Raw genomic sequence first — 20,285 nt, 5'->3', positions numbered from 1 at the left:
GACCCTTAATTCCAATTTCTAAATAAAGTGTCTGCTCCACCCTAGGCCTGTACATTTGGGAGAATCAAACCCTCCCTTCCCCGAAATCAAATTTACAAATGGAAGATAGAAATAATATCATTTATTTTCTTTCTTGAGATACTTTTCTAATGCAACTATATTTTTGTCCTGTTTTAAAAAAACTACTTTATTAATAGTGGTTATCTGTTGTTGAATAACACTATCATCAATGTTCTGTATTTGTTGTTGAATATAGGTTTTAATTTCTCTATCATCAATATTTTGTATTTGTTGTTGAATATAGGTTTTGATTTCGCTATCATCTATGTTTTGTATTTGTTGTTTAATATTTCTTAGTTCTTTTTGTAATTCACTATTAAGTTCAGTTTCCAGAGCATTTAATTCCTGTTGAAACTTATCTTCATTTTCATCTGGAGTGTTATCTATTAATTGTTGAATGTCTAATTTTTGTTATGCAATCTTATCATCTAATTTAGATATTAATGAAATTAAATTTTGTAACTCAGTTTTTTTCGCTACGTTAACCAATTGTTTTTGAATAAAACTTATTAAACCTGCTACCTCTTGTTGTAGTTTAGTTTCATTAACAAAATTTTTTATTATTTAGTTGACGTTTGAAGAATCTTTTCACATTACTTATTTTATATTATTTATTCACTTCAATTGAATTTATTTGATCCCGTAAATATTTCTTGTGAACAGCGTCATTATCGTTAGTTACTTTGAAATTGTTTATATCTAAATCCCCTTGAAGAGCGTCTCCGATTTGATCCACAAAGTAAGGTTTCGCTTTATTTATCCATGCTGTAGTGTTAGGTTTTTTGATAAAGAACCTAATCCAAACTTGTTCGCCATTTTTATTAAATTAAATTTATTACAATTTCTTCAAACTGTGAAAGCTGTCCACAAAACTTTTGTCCCGCTAATTGAATTTGAAATGTTGAACATTTGATTGGTTTATTAGTTAATTTCACTATCTCTTCAGTTGGTTCTAATCCAAAAGAATCGAAGAAATATAAGTTATGCTAAACTTGATCGGAAGTATGTATATTTGTTATAGCATAAAATTTACCTTTCTTATATTTCAGATCATTTATTTCATCTCTCATACAATAATAAAACGGTGATATATTTAAGTCATTCGCCCATCTCATAAGTTGAAAATTTGTGGTTGTATCGGTTCCATATTTATCGAGAAAGATATTCATTTTTAAAAGTCGGTTTTTTGAGGAGTTATGTTTTCGGAGTATGCGGTAAGTATTGTTAAAAACCCTATTGACGAAATATATACGTAGTTTGTGTTTGAAAAAAATTGTGATAAAACACATTCAATAATTTTTTGAACATAAATTTGCATTTAAATTTTAAAAATTTAAATTCAAGAAAGCGTAAAAACTTGTCTACATCTAAATTTCTTAATCTTCTATCAAATTCTCTTTGTTTTCGAGAAATGCATTCATATTTTAAAAGTCAGCTTTTTGAAGTTCATTTTGATAAAACCTTCCTATGATTTGTTCTTTGTCTTGATCGATTAATTCATATGTTGGAGGTGATGTGGTGTTTACTTTATCTGCGATGAATATTTCGTTTTTCCAGTATCCAACGTAACCTTTTTCGAATTTACTTTTATATTTGAAAATACGAACTCGATCTCCGACTTTAAAATTGGGTTTGATATTTAAATTCATTATTTCATTTTGGTAGTTATGTTGTGCGTTAATTGACTTCATAATATTTGGATTATTTGTGGCTTGTGTTGGTGTGACACCTATAGATGAATGAATTTTGTTATTGTATTCATCTACAACCTCTGGTAATATTTTAAGCCATTTTTGAGATTTCAATTCCGTGAACTTTTTGAATAATTTATTTTTTAGAGTTCTATTATATCTCTCAATATCTACAGCTTTACCTTCATTATGCGTGCTGTAAATTTCAAACCCAAGTGATTTCATATTTTTATTACAAAATTCGCTTCCTTTATCTACACACAGTTTTTCTGGATGTCGGTTAGCTTGTTTCATAATCGTTTCAAATACGTGTTTGACTGATAATCCTGTTTTGTTTTTCAAAGGAATAACCCATGCACATCTCGTATACAAATCTATAACTGTTAAGCAATATTTATATCCTCTTTCAACTGGCATATTAATTAAATCGGCTGACCATATTTCATTTTTTTCAAACACTTTAACTTTTAAAAAGTTTTTAGTTTTTCTAAATTCTTTATGAATTTCATCTGCTAATCCCATACCCAATTTCATCTTTGCTTTTAACAGTTTTATGATCAGAGCCCCATGCATTCTCTCTTTGAAAGTTGGATTTGGAATATTTTCAAGTTCGATTATCATTTGTCTGTCTGCTTCGTGTCTGAAGTTTATGTCGTGTATAGTATGTCGTGTTTAAGCGCAGCGGCGTCAACTATATTGACTGGTTCTTCACCCGGTTTGGGTTTATCGTTTTAGTCTAGTCGCAGATCTAACCTGGTACCTGGACCAGTGTAATTATGACCGGGAAGATGTTTTTCTCCGGGATATTTTGCCCATGGAAATCCAGGAAGAGAAACCCAATGCTTTTTGTATATCTCCTGAACCAAAATAAGTTTTAGGAGCGTGAGCGACAATCATTTTTATCCTATAACTTTTCCATTCCTTTCTTCTAATCTCCTGTTGCGCAGATCTCTTATTAGTTGTAATTCTTTCAACTCGTCAGATTGTTTCACTGCGTCGCTTATGCTCTTTCCCGCTTCTGCGATTGAGCCGACGGCTTTCGCCTCAGATGAAATAAGTGATTTGTTGTTTGAAACAAAGCTAGCCAGTTTTGGAATTATTGTTTTACCTAGAGAAAATATTGATGAAAAGATACCATCGCCCGAATAATCTTCGAATTTGTGTTGTTCGTGTTTTAGAATTAAACTCATCCTATTTTTAAATGAGTTAATTTAACGAAGAAATTGTGGTCTGTTTTTTTTTCCAAAAAGAGTTATCTTCCTTCTAGAAGTTTCTAGACTAAATTTGACATTATTTAAAACGAGTCTATTAAAAACCGGATGTTAAGCGAAACAAGGAAGTTATTTTATATAAGGGTATTTTTAATATGCTTTTTTGATGGAATGTAGGAATTGATTGAAGGTGTTTTTTGGTGTAAGAAATCATGGAATGTAGGGTCTTCAGGTCTTTTTTTAGTGTAAGAATTTATGAAATGTAGGGTGCTTAGTTTTTTATGGGGACCTTTCAATATGGTCCCACTTTCCCCATGGAATGCAATATACTGGGGAATCCCCTTGCCGCCATATTGAAAGGTCTTATACTACTGATGTTGTTGAAAGAACAACACTAGTCTGAACTGGTTTCCAGTTCTTACCATAAGTCAACTGATTAAAGACCCAAACAGTATCTTTCTAATGTTGAATTGCGCCAGAATAAGCAGATTCGTTCAATTTGCTCAAAGCCATAACAGGATTACGACTTGACATCAAGTTGAACCATTTATTTACCAGATCAATGAACCAAGCAGTGGTGAGAAGAGACTTATCATAACCTTCTTCTTGGACCAAATTTTTCAAACCACAACTTACTGAATGGCTAAAAATGTTAAAGCATTTCCAACCTTCATTTTTTCGAAATGTGACGGCTTGAGAATAGATTCAGTAAGTTTAGGTGCTAGCTTTAACTCACTGCTTCTTTGAAATTTCTCCAGAATCTCCAACGCCTCTTTACTAACTTTGTTTGAGTGTAGATTAAATTTGTCAACAACTTCTTTGGGTAAAAAAATTTCATTTCCATTAACCAGAGAAGCTTTAAGGTTCTTGATAACATGAGGTATATCGGCAAGGAAGTACAAAGATGTACTTGAATCAAATGAATGAACAATCCTGTTGACTGTCTGGCTGTATTTAGAACACACAACTCCAAATTTTCTCCACAAAGCCTGATTTGAAGAGCCCATATCACTGGTTACAGACATTACATGTAACCCTATAGATGTTGTTCTTTCAAGAATTTCCAAGATTAAAGCATGCAGAGCAGAAGGACAAATGGAATTGCCTGTGAAGTGATAAACAATAGTTTGTTTCCATCTGGTAGTTACCCCACTAAGCATCAAAACAAGAGCACGAGTAGCTGTACCTTTTGTCCCTAGTGGGTCTTCTAATGTTGCATCTCCAAGTAATTCTCCAGTACCAATATCATAATATATGGTTTGGTTTCCTTGGATGCATCCAAACCACAGGCACAGGATGATGAGATTTAAAACTGATATGATTGATAGATTTATTCCAATTAAATAATGGCTGACAAGAAACACATGTAAACATACTCCCTAACCAAAAGTGAAAGTACAATTAATTACAAAATAAAATGATAAGTCACAGGACTAACGGGGTTGCTTCCCCTGACCTAAGTAATTAAAGGGCAAGTCTAATGCAAATGTGAAACCAACCCCTAAAAATAATAATTATAAAATGGAATAAACAAAGATTGATTTCAAAATTTCAGAGAACTGTAAATGTCTATGTTTAATTGTTTAATTGTCACTAAGTTCGATTCGATACAACTTTTGTATAGGTCTGTTCATCAAGATAGGTTTTCCAGATTTATCTAACATTCTTATGACCGCTGATCTGATATTTCCATCTCGCCCTTCAAGAGTTCTTACGATTCGAGCAATATTCCAATTATGTCTTGGTATTTTGTCCTCAAACACTAAATCAACGTCACCAGCGCGTTTATAGACCTTTAGATGTATTAAATTTATGGTGTTCGCGTAATTCAGTCAGTTACTCGCGGCAGAGTTACAAAGTCTCTATCATTTAGCTGGTTATTGTGTTGCTCAAGTTTGTAAAAGAAAAAAGTATTGCAATGAATGTATTAAGGAAATTAAGAGTTCTGAAGATAATGATGATTGGAGCCACAATGAATTGACTAATATTAAAGAGTATAAGAAGGGTTGTTTATACCATCCTACCTGGAGAAATTTTGAAATATGCAGAAATGTTATTTAGATCAACCAAAAAATCATGATTTTACATCTAAGAGAAATCTTGTGAATGTCTTTTTTAACCATTCCTCGACACTTGAAAAAGGATAAAATTTCGAAAACCGGTTCGTGTCAATTGCGTAAGTTTTTGTTTAACTTGTTATATCATTGATAGCGTTATTTATCACCTAAATATATATTTTTGCATTTTTCATCATAACTTTCATCTTACTTTATATATCCCCAAACCCAGTTTGACTTATTTGTATAATTTGGTCCCCACAGTTGCACGCTAGCATATACAGTTTCCTCTTGTTACATCCGCTGTACATTCCCTTTCTAACCTCAAGTTATTTTCATTATGCTCCCCAACTACAACAACCACTGGCAAGAAGCCAGACATAGAAACACTAATCGTCAACCAAACCAATATCAAGTACCCTACAACGGCCCTGTCTTCCATCGACCTCTACCACCTACCAATCGCCGACCACCAACCAACCCATCCAGCTATATCCCACCCCATCGCCGACCTACAACACAGCCTACCAATCCAGAGGTAACCATCGACCTGACCAACAACAGAAACGGCTACCAGCCCACTGACGCCAACCAGTCCCCACTCATAAGGAGGAAGAACCCTTTGTGAAGGTGTTCTTCCAAGTTTTGCAGTGCCTCCATCATTTGGCAATCCTTACCCTTCAACAGCAAGGCCAACCAGCGTTTACCTTCAAACGCAAAGTCTCTGAGTTGGATAGTTTTATCCGTCCAGCAATGAAAACATCAGCTGTCGACGCGAATATTAGACCCCCCAATCGGACATGGCTATCTAAGGTTACGCAGGTCCTGATCGACCATTACCAAACCACACTTCAAGAGAAGCTGACCACCATTCGTACCAAGTTTATTTTCATCACCTGCCGTCGACCGCATCGTTTCTCATGCCCTGTCCTGGGCCCGTCGCTCCTGTGGGAAACGTCTCACTCAAGCTGTAATCACCAAATTCTACCAAACAATCAACGAAACAAAAACCAGAGTAACCATATCTCTACCAACTGAAATGGACACTACACCTGCACCATCTAGAGCCACCACGCTGCCGAACCAAACCCCTAAACGAGCCCGAAGTTCTGCTAGTCCAGCAGACATAGGTAAACGCTCTCGTAGAGAGGGCACTCCCCTTCTCTTTTCACTTTCAGACTCGTCTTCCCCTTCCACACCATCTGAATCTTCACCACGTGATCCAGGATCCGCCAACCTTTCTTCCTTCTGTGCGTTTTTGGACCAGCAAACCACCCCTCAGTGTCCATCCAAGTCGAGACGTGTATCCAGACCTCCCCCCCTCCCCCCACGAACCAGATCCCAGTCCGTTCCCAATGCTACAATTCTAACAACTACCAAACCAGTACCAATCAAACCGTCAACGACCATTATATCCGCTACCAAACCTTATTATCACCAAACCAAGGACAAATCATTATGGAAGCTACCTGCTCTAAAGAAATCTACCTTAATAATTGGATCATCTAACCTGAATCGAATTACCAAAACCAGTTCAGACACTGAAATACATTCTTTACCCCGGTGCCCAAATACATCACATACAGTCAATCCTGGAATCATACGACCATGATCCCAAACCTACTACCATTTTTCTTCATGTAGGCCTCAACAACCGTGATCCGCTACCAAAGACCTCCTTTAACCAAGCCCAGAAATTAATCGCCACAGCCAACAAAACCTTCCCAAACTCCAAGATCCTCTTCACATGTATACCTGTTTCAAATAAAATCTCGAAGAAAGCACAACAGAACCTCAGCACTCTCAACAACATGGTGATGGAGTCCAGTATCAACAGCGCAACAATCTTACCACCCTACGAAGAAGAATTCGAACCAGTGGATAATCTTCATTGGTCTCCAGAAACAGCAAACAGCATTTATTTGTTTTGGATACACCAGCTTCAAGCATCGAGTAAGTCGTTAAACTAATTACTAGGGAAAAAAATACTGAGAGGCCACCGCTAGGCCAAACTGTAGTTACCTTGAGCCGCAAAATTTTCGAAACCACCCCCCACGTGGTGCTAGAACAATGGTTATTCCTAAATCCACGTGGACACCCCCTCAGGCCGCCATCCATCCTGAAATATTGAAAGCATTTGCGAGTATGAATAGCCAAACAGTGAACCTTTCCATAACACACGAAAAGCCTAATCTCACACGAGCAGAACGTGAAGCGTTAAACTTACTTAAGAAAGACGATAGCATTGTTATTAAAAAGAGTGACAGAGGTTCATGTTGTGTCACTCTGAGTAGGGAGGATTACGTTTCAAAAGCAGAGAATCAACTGAATAATCCTAAACATTATGCCATTTTACCGAAACCAATTTTCAAAGAAACTGCTAACATGATTAATAATATTCTTGCCGATTTAGTCAAAACTAGTTATCTCAAACAGAAACAATATGACTATCTGTCTGCCAAACCTGATTGTCACGAGAGACATTTGTACACTTTGCCTAAAATCCATAAGAATCCAACCAAGGAGTGGTTTATCTCGAATAAAATCCCTAAAGGCCGCCCGATTATATCTGACTGTGGTAGTGAGTCATATGCAGTGTCAGAATACATTGATCATTTCTTACTACCTCTAGCATGCCAACATCGCGCCTACCTTAAAGACACAACCGATTTTGTGAATAAAATAAAAAATCTTGGAGTTCCCTCTTAAGCTATTTTGATTTCTATCGACGTTTCTTCTATGTACAGTTCGTAAAGCTTTTAATAGAAACCCAGATCCAAACAGACCCGACGATGCAATTCTACAGCTTTTAGAGATTGTCTTAGTCGAAACGATTTCACATTTAATGGTAAAACATATTTACAAACTTCAGGGACAGCAATGGGCAAACGATTCGCCCCATCGTACGCCAACCTTTTCATGGCAGAGTGGGAACGTGAGGTGTTGCCCCTCTGTCCATTTGATCCACTTTTTTACGGACGCTTTTTGGATGACATTTATATGGTTTGGACTTATTCTATCGAACAGTTTTGGGAATTCTTTGAAATTCTCAACAACCACCATCCTTCTATCAAACTAACCGCAAACGTGAGTGACAAAAGCATAGACTTTCTCGATACCACAGTCTTTAAGGGAAATTCCATAGCAGAAACAAATAAACTGGATATTAAAGTGTATTTCAAAGAAACTGATACTCATCAACTCTTGGACAAGAGCTCCTTTCACCCAAAACATACCTTTTCTGCTATAATTAAGTCACAAGTTTTACGATTTCATCGAATTTGTACAAGATCTTCTGATTTCAAAAAGGCTGTACGATTGTTTTCTCAAAACTGAAAGAGCGTGGGTACTCTAAACGATTTTTACGAAACATAAAAAATTCCACCTTAGCACAGATAGCAGCTAAAAACAGACTTTATGCCGAAGTACCTCCAGGTTTAAGAAGTGCTCCATGTTTGTCCAGTAGATGCAAAACATGTCCCTTTACATCAGAAACTCATTATTTTGTAAGCAACTCTACGAATAAAAGGTACCCGATCCAGGAACATCTAACATGTGAACATTCGAATGTAATATATTTAATTTCATGCAAGAAATTCCCCAAACTATTAGGAGAAACTAAGAATAATTTACGAACTCGCTTTAATGCTCATAGGTCAGACATCAAATTAAAGAAAGACAAGCCTGTTTCTAATCATTTCAACCTCGACGACCATTCAATAGACGATCTCACCCTTATCTCAATTGAGCGTATAGAAATTGACTTGCCCGAAGATGAAACTACCAAATTCCGTCAATCTAGGGAAGCCCATTGGATTGAGACATTGAATACAGCAAGACCTATAGGACTAAATATTCATCATAATGTAGGCATAGCACCCTTTGTTGTCCCGTTTAAAACAACCAGCAATCGAGCAAGCAAGATAGTTCATGCCCACTATAAGAGCCTTCAAGAGAAATTCCCCCATGTCTATAAGCAGAAAATGATAGTTGCATATTCAAAAAATAAGAACTTAAATGATAATATTGTTCATAGTAAACTAAAAACAATCAGTACATAACAGATACTATACTTCTCGCCCATAGAAGCGAGTTATTTTTTCTAATTTCAGATCAGAATAAGAACAGAAGAAAACCCAATATCAAGACCCTTAATCCTAATTTCTAAATAAAGTGTCTGCTCCACCCTAGGCCTGTACATTTGGGAGAATCAAACCCTCCCTTCCCCGAAATCTAACTGGTGCAGGTGTAGTGTCCATTTCAGTTGGTAGAGATATGGTTACTCTGGCTTTGGTTTCGTTGATTGTATGGTAAAATTTGGTGAGACGTTTCCCATCGGAGCGACGGGCACAGGATAGTGCATGAGACACGATGCGGTCGACGGCAGGTGAGGATAAAGATTTGGTACGAATGGTTATCAGCTTCTCTTGAAGTGTGGTTTGGTAATGGTCGATCAGGACCTGCGTAACCTTAGAGAGCCATGTCCGATTGAGGGATCTAATATTCGCTCCGACAGCTGATGTTTTCATTGCTGGACGGGTAAAACTATCAAATGACAATCAAATTGAAACGGAGCAAATAAAAATAAATACAAAGTTTGACTTGAATGACAAACAAATTGAAAAATAGTTTCTAGAATTAAATAAAAAGATTAAATCAATTGATAAATTGGTAAAAGAATTTTAAAAGAAAAGTCCTTATTATTTAACTATACCCTTTAAGGATGGAAATATAAAAGGTGAAAAGTATGGATTTGTTACAAAACCCGAAGGAGTTTTATATGGCACCTCATATGGATTAATTACCATTGGCCATACATCTAAAAAGAAAATGTATTATAAAACAAAATAAATTTAACTAGAGCTGTGAACAGCACTGAGCGTGGCCCGTGATACTTTGCCTGATAGCTGTAAGACTTTTTTAACTTCAAACCCTCTCAAGCCCGGTGTTGACTCGACCACTTTTAGTAAAGAGCCAAGCTAAATAAAATGTTTTGTGAAAGGGTAAATTCAATCTTGTATCAATATAACTTATCGTATGGTTATTTTAATAGCTTCATGGTAGCTATAATATACAGGTATGTGTGGAATGTGAACATTATGTGACGGAATTTCTTTAAAGATATAAACATGATCTATAAGTGTCCCACCTTCAGTAGTGTAATGCTGAACAAACCAAATCTTTGAAAACAATTTAGTATAGACAAATGACCCTCCAAGATATTTTTGTTGAAATCCCCCATAATAACATAGTCTGAACCAGATTCTTGTAATTCAACTAATAATCTTTCTACCATTGGGAGAAATAAATCTAATCGATAAACGGGTGGTCTATAGATAACAATTACGTTAATATTTTTATCCAAAATATTCAAAGCAATGTCTATATTTAAAACTCCCAATTTTAAAATGTTGACATTTTTGTTTTGCTTATAATATACTCCTGTCATCGTGTCATCATAGCTGTTTGCTTTTATTCCCTCAGCCTAACTTACACCAATAACCAAAACTGTTGTGTGTATCTTGCAGATAGAGTTCTATTAATGGTACAGAAAAAATTCGAACAGGTTAATGTATCAATAATTCACTACTCTATATGAGTGTATGTTAAATTATTGTAAGTGAAAATTGAAAAAAATTGAAAAAAAAAGTTATTTTTTTAAGTGTTAAAAGATTACATAATCAGATTAATCTGTTTATGACCCAAACTATCTCACACCTGCATGTCAAAAGTTCATAAGGATAGCTTTCCTATCATATTATATAACCTGTTATAACACCTGTCAATCATTTTAATCCCCACAATCTACAGATTTTTATAAACATTTAACACTTTTATGCCTATTTTCACAAATTCAATTTTGTATTAAACCACCCATGTCACATATCGTTGAAAAGAGAAAATTGAGTAGATCCTGAATATACAAACCATATTGCTAGGAGTTAATTAATTGTAAGTTAGAACCCTCAGTCGAAAAAAAACCCCAATATTTTTAAAACATATTTGAATGGATTATTGTCATATATCATTGAAAAGATAATCAAAAGGGAATTACAAAATAAAAATAATTTTCTGTGTTTATTAGAAAAGGTCATACAGCCGTCAAAAGTTGTCAAAAATGTTCAATTTTGAATGGCTATTAAACCGAAAGTTAATATTTTTGAACCAATATGAGTACACCTGTGGATAGCTGAGGTCAAGAACATCCTACAGTGAAATTTTCAAGGTCATCGAAGGTCAAGGTCACATGGTGTGGCCTTTTGAATTTTCAAAAAATTCAAACGAATATAAAAAAATTCAAATTCGAAATTCAAAATTCTGTTCCAACAAACTGTAGACAAGGTTACAAGGTTTTAATAGACACCAAAATCATAAAAATCTGATAAAAAATGGAGGACTAATTAATTTTTTGCTAAAATAAGTCAGTCCGAGGCGACGGCTTATGCATCACTTCCGGTTTGGATTTTTTCTGCTAAGTGCATTCTAATTATGACTGACAGACAATATAAACTAATGCTCAAAAGAAAGTACCCACTAGGTTTGACCAATTGTTAGGAGAAAACAAAAGCAGATAGAAATGAACAACTATGTAATACCAATAGAATATTCATTTCTACAACAAATTTACACAAATTTAAGTAACAGACAGCCGTGTTTACTGTTCGACCGGCACACAAAGACAAGGGGGGTCGGGTTTACTTTTACAGAAATTCAGAAGGCAAATTGTCTTTAAAAAATAATCAATATTTATTTATCAATTAATTAATTAATAGCAAGTGTGACTCCCATTAGCAGCAATGCAGGCGACAACACGTCGACGCATTGATGATTTAAGACGTTGGATGACGTTAGGCGTTATTCTTTGCCATTCTTCTACGAGACATTGTTCCAGCTGTTGAGCAGTGACAGGTTGCGTCGGTCGATTTCGGATTTGCCGATCGAGGTAATCCCATAGGTGTTCAATCGGATTCATGTCGGGAGAACAAGCTGGCCACGGTAAAACAACGACGTTGGCGTTTTGAAGAAAGTCATTTATCAATCTTGCTGTATGTGGCCTTGCATTATCGTGTTGAAAGACAATGCCACGGGGTTGTTGCCGGATAAATGGTAGAACAACTGGTCGCAAAATCTCGTCTCTGTACCTTTGAGCATTAAGGTTGCCACGAATAGTCACAAGTGGTGTTTTCCTATCATCGCAGATCCCTCCCCACACCATCACACTACCGCCTCCAAACGCCCTGACTTCCTGAACACAATTTGGTCTTAAACGCTCACCTATACGTCTGTAAACATGAGCACGACCATCATTTTTGTAAAGACAAAACCTACTCTCGTCCGTGAACATTACACGTTGCCAATCACGAATCTGCCATCGCCGAACTCTCCTGGACCATGTCAATCGACGACGTCGGTGTTGAAGTGTCATGTGCACTCCTCGGTAGGGGCGACGTGCTCGGATACCACGTTCCCTCAGTCGCCGGTACACTGTGTGTCGACTGATACGATGCCCCAATGCCGCCGATGCCGTTGCTGTTGCAGTAACGAAACGATTCCTCAGATGAATTGTCCTGATGTGGTGGTCCTCACCTGGCGTTGTGACACGTGGTCGACCACTCCTAGGCCTGTCTGATGTACTGCCTGTTTGCCTCAAACGCTGCATCAATTTTGTTACAGTTTTTCTGGAGCAGCCGAAGGTTCTTGCGATCAAGGTGATGTTTGCTCCATGTTGCGCCATTCCCACAGCTCTTTCTCGTTCAATCCGGCTCAAACGTGGCATACTTTTTGTGTTTTTCTTTATCCTCTGTTGCTAACTTGTCCAGTAAACTGATTTATACCCTCATCATGCACGTGCATTTCGTGCAACATCAGAATTTGTAGCTTTTTATTTTTAGCGTCGTTTGCGTAATTCGTTCACTTTTTTCATCATTTTTTCATGTGAAATTTTGTGTTGACCGTGTGTGAGATGTATTACAGTGGTTTAATCACTTTATTTTAATTTTTGTTAATCGTACTGTAAATTATATAGGTGGGTACTTTCTTTTGAGCATTAGTTTATATGGTTTTTGCCAACATCTGAAATTTAAAAAAACCGAAAATTCTCACGCAAAAATCGGAAGTGATAGAAAAATTTTGATTGTATAAATTTATTTGTATGGACATTCTGTATATGTCCTGTGTATTTCAGATCAATCGGATAATTAGCGGCTGAGTTAGAAATTTGGAGCTTTTTTGAAAATTTTGGATTCAAATATTTTTGACAAAAATATTTAAAAATTGAATTTTTTAGCCTCACCAGATACGTCTTATAACAATGGACATATTAAAGAAAATTTCAGGTAAATCGGTTCATAAATAAGCCCTACAGACTTGATGCAAAATATTTGCACATTATGCAATGGCAAGAAAATAAAAATAACGAAAACAGAGCGTGACAAATCGATAGATTATTATTAGATTATTTAGATAAATTATTTATCTTTTTTAAACGAAGTAAATCAGACAAAATAATTACAATAGAAGAACCCCAAGAATTTAATGTAATATGAGATGAATAACTAATCAAAATTGATTCTTTAAAAAAAAGATAAGCATACATTTTCAAACAATGCTCAAAGAAAAATCAGTATTGAATTGGTGCACGAATTAAACAGCTAAATTTGTAATAAAAACAACAGCACCTAAATTTGTAATTAAACGTAAAGCACCTAAATTTAGACCTAAAAAATCTGAAGAAGAGATTGAAAAGATTGAAAATAGGTTATTAGATCACGTGATTGGTGACATGATTGATAAATTTAAAACTTTAAAAGGTCAAATTGAAATCAATGGAGAAATTTTTCAAGATAGCAAATTGAAGCAAAATTTCTAATTAGCGTTTTTTAATGATAAAATGATTAAAAGAGTCGTCAAGAACATATCTGAAAAGTTAGATAATAGAGATTGGTATTTTACTGGTCGTTTAATATTTTGTAAACACAATTTCAAACCAATCATACGATCAAAAATGGGAATAGGAACTCTAGTATCAAGGAATATATTGAAAAATATCGCCATATTCCAACTGACGGAACATGTTTTATTAATATGTCAATTTCATTTTAAGGCGTTATTTCACACAGGAATTCAATGATATTATTAATTCCTTACCTAAACATAATAGAAAGGGAATAATGACACAGCTCGAATTAGAAAATTTAATGCTAGATATCAAATTTATTATCCTAAAAATAGTTCTTTATATCCTAGAAATATAAAAACACTATTAGATTGGGTATTTTATTTACACAATGACCATTTCTGTTTGTTAAAACGAAGGGAAAATACTCTTGGAATAAAAGAAATAGAAGATAACTACAAACAAGATTGGAAATCTTGCGAAGAACAAAACTGCAAACTTGTTTCAGAATTTAATCCATCGACCATGCACCAACACCACAACCTGAAACTTCCGGGACGAATTTTATCATTTCAAATCTTTGATATAAACAATTCTAGCAAAAAGAATTTTTCAAATATCTGTAAAATTCTGTAAGTTGCAATTTCAACTTCGTCAATACCGGAAGTGATACAGACAGAATTTGTTCGCAATCAAAATGTCTATCAACTCGTAAGTTTTCAGATCGATCAAAATAAAACTATAGAAGGGATTAGGGTGAGATCGTCTATTGAATGGTCGTCGAGGTTGAAATGATTAGAAACAGGCTTGTCTTTCTTTAATTTGATATCCGACCTATGAGCATTAAAACGAATTCGTAAATTAGGTGTAATTTTTTATGTTTCGTAAAAATCGATTAGAGTACCCACGCTCTTTCAGTTTTGAGAATCAGAAGATCTTGTGCAAATTCGATGAAATCGTAAAACTTGTGACTTACTTATACCAGAAAAGGTATGTTTTGGGTGAAAGGAGCTCTTGAGAGTTGATGAGTATCAGTTTCTTTGAAATACACTTTAATATTTTATTTGTTTCTGCTATGGAATCTCCCAGTGGTATCGAGAGAGTCTATGCTTTTGTCACTCACGTTTGGGGTTAGTTCGATGGAAGGATGGTTGTTGTTGAGAATTTCAAAGAATTCCCAAAACTGTTCGATAGAATAAGTCCAAACCATAAAAATGTCATCCAAAAAGCGTTCGTAAAAAAAGTGGGTCAAATGGACAGAGGGGCAACACCTCACGTTCCCACTCTGCCATGAAAAGGTTTGCGTACGAAGGGGGGAATCGTTTGTCCATAGCTGTCCCTGTAAATATGTTTTACCCTTAAATGTGAAATCGTTTCGACTAAGACAAATCTCTAAAGGCTGTAGAATTGCATCGTCGGGTCTGTTTGGATCTGGGTTTCTATTAAAAGCTTTACTAACTGCCGTGAAACCAGTAGTGTTATCGATATTGGTATACATAGAAGAAACGTCGATAGAAATTAAAATAGCATTAGAGGGAACTCGAAGAGTTTTTATTTTATTGACAAAATCGGTCGTGTCTTTAAGGTAGGCGGATGTTGACATGCTAGAGGTAGTAAGAAATGATCAATGTATTCTGACACTGCGTACGACTCACTACCACACTCAGATATGATCGGGCGGCCTTTAGAAATTTTATTCGAGATAAACCACTCCTTGGTTGGATTCATATGGATTTTAGGCAAAGTGTACAAATTTTTCTCACAGGTTTGGCAGACAGATAGTCATATTGTTTCTGTTTGAGATAACTAGTTTTGAATAAATCGGCAAGAATATTGTTAATCATATTAGCAGTTTCTTTGAAAATTGGTTTCGGTAAAATGGCATAATGTTTAGGATTACTCAGTTGATTCTCTGCTTCTGAAACGTAATCCTCCCTATTCAGAATGACACAACATGAACCTTTGTCACTCTTTTTTAATAACAATGCTATCGTCTTTCTTTAGTGAGTTTAACGCTCCACGTTCCACTCGTGTGAGATTAGGCTTTTCGTGTGTTATGGAAAGGTTCGCTGTTTCGCTATTCATACTCGCAAATGCTTTCAATATTTCAGGATGGATGGCGGCCTAGGGGGTGTCCACTTGGATTTAGGAATAGACATTGTTCTAGCACCATGTGGGGGTCGAAAAAAATATGTGAAGCTAAGATTTCGTTGAAATCGTTCAATGGATGGTCGGAGATAATTTAAGTTGGCTATCTTCGGTGTGGGAATAAACTTAAGTCCACGGTCTAAGATTGAATGCTGAAGGGGTGTGAGAATTTTGCGGCTCAAGTTAACTACAGTTTGGCCTAGCGGTGGCCTCTCAGTATTTTTATCCCCAGTAATTAGTTTAAAGACTTACTCGATGCTTGAAGCTGGTGTATCCAAAACAAATAAATGCTGTTTCTGGAGACCAATAAAGATTATCAACTGGTTCGAATTCTTCTTCGTAGGGTGGTAAGATTGTTGCGCTGTTAATATTGAGGTTCTGTTGTGCTTTCTTCGAGATTTTATTTGAAATGGGTATACATTTGAAGATTATCTTGGAGTTTGGGAAGGTTTTGTTGGCTGTGGCGATTAATTTCTGGGCTTGGTTAAAGGGGGTTTTTGTACATGAAGTGTTCAGTTCGTCTGATTGGTCAATCAGGTGTGCTTGCCATGAAAACGGCATTAACACATCTTTTTCGATTCCCAACTGTCGAGGGATCTTTAAAATGCACAGCCTGAAGCACGCAGGGCAGGAATTTTATCTGTTATATTATTAGCATTAAGTTCCCTCCTATGCATTGGATTTCGGGGAAGGGAGGGTTTGATTCTCCCAAATGTACAGGCCTAGGGTGGAGCAGACACTTTATTTAGAAATTAGGATTAAGGGTCTTGATATTGGGTTTTCTTCTGTTCTTATTCTGACCTGAAATTAGAAAAGTATAGTATAGTATCTGTTATGTACTGATTGTTTTTAGTTTACTATGAACAATATTATCATTTAAGTTCTTATTTTTTGAATTGATTCTCCCAAATGTACAGGCCTAGGGTGGAGCAGACACTTTATTTAGAAATTAGGATTAAGGGTCTTGATATTGGGTTTTCTTCTGTTCTTATTCTGATCTGAAATTAGAAAAAATAACTCGCCCAATGGACGAGAAGTATAGTATCTGTTATGTACTGATTGTTTTTAGTTTACTATGAACAATATTATCATTTAAGTTCTTATTTTTTGAATATGCAACTATCATTTTCTGCTTATAGACATGGGGGAATTTCTCTTGAAGGCTCTTATAGTGGGCATAAACTATCTTGCTTGCTCGATTGCTGGTTGTATTAAACGGGACAACAAAGGGTGCTATGCCTTCATTATGATGAATATTTAGTCCTATAGGTCTTGCTGTATTCAATGTCTCAATCCAATGGGCCTCCCTAGATTGACGGAATTTGGTAGTTTCATCTTCGGGCAAGTCAATTTCTCTACGCTCAATTGGGATTAGGGTGAGATCGTCTATTGAATGGTCGTCGAGGTTGAAATGATTAGAAACAGGCTTGTCTTTCTTTAATTTGATGTCTGACCTATGAGCATTAAAGCGAGTTCGTAAATTATTCTTAGTTTCTCCTACATATTGTTTGGGGCATTTCTTGCATGAAATTAAATATATTACATTCGAATGTTCACATGTTAGATGTTCCTGGATCGGGTACCTTTTATTAGTAGAGTTGCTTACAAAATAATGAGTTTCTGATATAAAGGGACATGTTTTGCATCTACTGGACAAACATGGAGCACTTCTTAAACCTGGAGGTACTTCGGCATAAAGTCTGTTTTTAGCTGCTATCTGCGCTAAGGTGGAATTTTTTATGTTTCGTAAAAATCGTTTAGAGTTCCCACGCTCTTTCAGTTTTGTGAAAACAATCGTACAGGCTTGGTTGAAATCAGAAGATCTTGTACAAATTCGACGAAATCGTAAAACTTGTGACTTAATTATACCAGAAAAGGTATGTTTTGGGTGAAAGGAGCTCTTGTGCAAGAGTTGATGAGTATCAGTTTCTTTGAAATACACTTTAATATCCAGATTATTTGTTTCTGCTATGGAATCTCCCTTAAAGACTGTGGTATCGAGAAAGTCTATGCTTTTGTCACTCACGTTTGCGGTTAGTTTGATAGAAGGATGGTGGTTGTTGAGAATTTCAAAGAATTCCCAAAACTGTTCGATAGAATAAGTCCAAACCATCATTGGCGGAGGAGATTGGAATTGAAAATAACCCATTAACCTGAATGATCGACACACTGTACCTAATTGTTGCTGCGATCGATTTTAACTCTAACTACACTACTATACATCACTCTACACTATGCATTACTCCACACTACTATACATCACTCTACACTATTGTGCCCTACTCTAAACTGTTATAGATCACTATACAATTCTACTATACATCGCTTTACACTACTGTACGTTTCTCTACAATACTATACATCACTCCATGATACAATACATTACTCTGCATCAAACTACACTGATATACATCACTATACACTACTACTATACATAGCTCTACACATCACTATACCCTTATATACATCATTCTACACTACTATACATCACTTTATGCTAATATACACCACTTTACACTAATATACATCATCTTACACTATTCATCACTCCAAACCTGCCTTAACTACGGTACATTACTCTACACTACTATACATTACAATAATTTATACTACTACACTATATAACATTCTGCGTGTAGAGTGTAGAGAATGGTTTAATTATTGGGTAGTAAGTGTACATAGATGAATATTGATCTATGGTAGTGTGAATAGGTGTATACTGTTACGTGTCGCATAGTTAGTGTAAGGTTAGTTATGTATAGTAGTAAAGAGTAATGGATGGTAGTATAGAGTGGCAATGTGATAAATGATTTTGATTTAATTCTGAGAAAAGTAAATGAATATAATTTATTTCGAGAAAACTATGTCGAAATTAAACAATCAATCGGTTTAATTTCGACATAGTAAGTTAAAATTAATGATAATATAATTATTTTTTTCTTCTGTTAATATGGCCCGAGGACACTTCCGTAGGTTTGGTGACTGCTTACAAAAGGAATAAAAACCTGAGTAATGTTCTTGTCCATGGTAGATTAGATCCCTTATATCAACTCCCTGAAACAATCGCTTTGCATTCCTGAATTATTTGTTTATCATGTAAATCTCTCCAGAAGTAGATAATTTTCCATCAAATTGATGTATTCCAATGCTGGACTCCACAGTCCCTACTAACTTGTGACCTAGGCCAGTGCTTCTCTTATAAAACCTTATACCCCTTAAAATATCCAAAATTGTTTTATCAGAAGTTAATTAAATTATTCATTAAGAAAACTGCTAATCTACCAGCTTGAACTGTATTAATATTTGCCTTAAGGTCTACTTTTGGCTCGGTGAGGGACGACCTTGCCCTCTCTTCAGGAAGTTTTTTGAGGCAGGGTATCTGCTTGTGCCAGAAATTCTACCACGATAATGACCTCTACTAAATCTGCCACGATATCCTCTACCACTTACTGACCTTGCACGATTATTACCATATCCCCGACCTTGAGATGTCTTATTACTTATCCTAGAAAACTCAGATATCTCTTTGACGCATCATCACCAAAAAGGTAATCAGTGTACTTGAGAGTTTGAACACACAGGTGAGAATATTCACCCCTCATATCTGGTTTCATTTTTCTTCTTCTAATAAAACACTACCTTTGCTATTTGGTCTACTTGGACTTGGCAACAGCAAATCAGTCACTTCCGAACCTGCACCACTTGGAAATGAAGGAACCTCATGTTTCTTTTTGAGGACACTACCTCTAAATAGCCACTGTAGTTACTTGTAAAAACGTAGTAATATTAGGAGAATTGCATAAAATACAAGAATTTATTTTTTATTCTCAAACAAAATATCCTTACGATCATTTGGGGAAGATTAGTTCTGAACTGATTTTTGATAGATATACTTGTAATAAGCCTGCTTTCCAATTTATTAACAAGGTTAAATGTAAATTTTGACTAATCTATTTTAAAATCTATTGCCGAAAGAACAAATGAATGTACACCAAATTTCATACAACGCGGAACTTTTTAGATATGTTTGAATTGAGACGTCTTCAGCCTTGAACCGTGAACTCTTCACAATCGGCCTTGACATTTATTTGTAAACAAACACGACATTTTTTTTCAAAAAGGGAATTTTTGATGAACTTGACGAGTATTTGATTACAAAATCTTTATTTTGAAAAATTAGGTAGTTTTAAGCAATTTTTCCGAAAGGAATATCAAATCATGA

The 20,285-nt window shown here is 35.5% G+C and overlaps 1 protein-coding gene across 1 annotated transcript; it reads left to right on the top strand.

The window, feature by feature from the left end:
* Positions 1–6,058: 6,058 nt before the first annotated feature.
* Positions 6,059–6,631, top strand: LOTGIDRAFT_162602 (hypothetical protein; the record flags this gene model as incomplete). The annotated part of the gene is made up of 1 exon (XM_009058618.1): positions 6,059–6,631. The coding sequence occupies one exon, from the start codon at positions 6,059–6,061 to the stop codon at positions 6,629–6,631; it is 573 nt and encodes a 190-aa protein (XP_009056866.1).
* Positions 6,632–20,285: the final 13,654 nt, after the last annotated feature.

The sequence above is a fragment of the Lottia gigantea genome (assembly GCF_000327385.1).
Source record: "Lottia gigantea unplaced genomic scaffold LOTGIsca_35, whole genome shotgun sequence".
Classification (NCBI taxonomy): Eukaryota; Metazoa; Mollusca; class Gastropoda; family Lottiidae; genus Lottia; species Lottia gigantea.
This window is presented reverse-complemented; position numbering and strand designations above follow the sequence as displayed.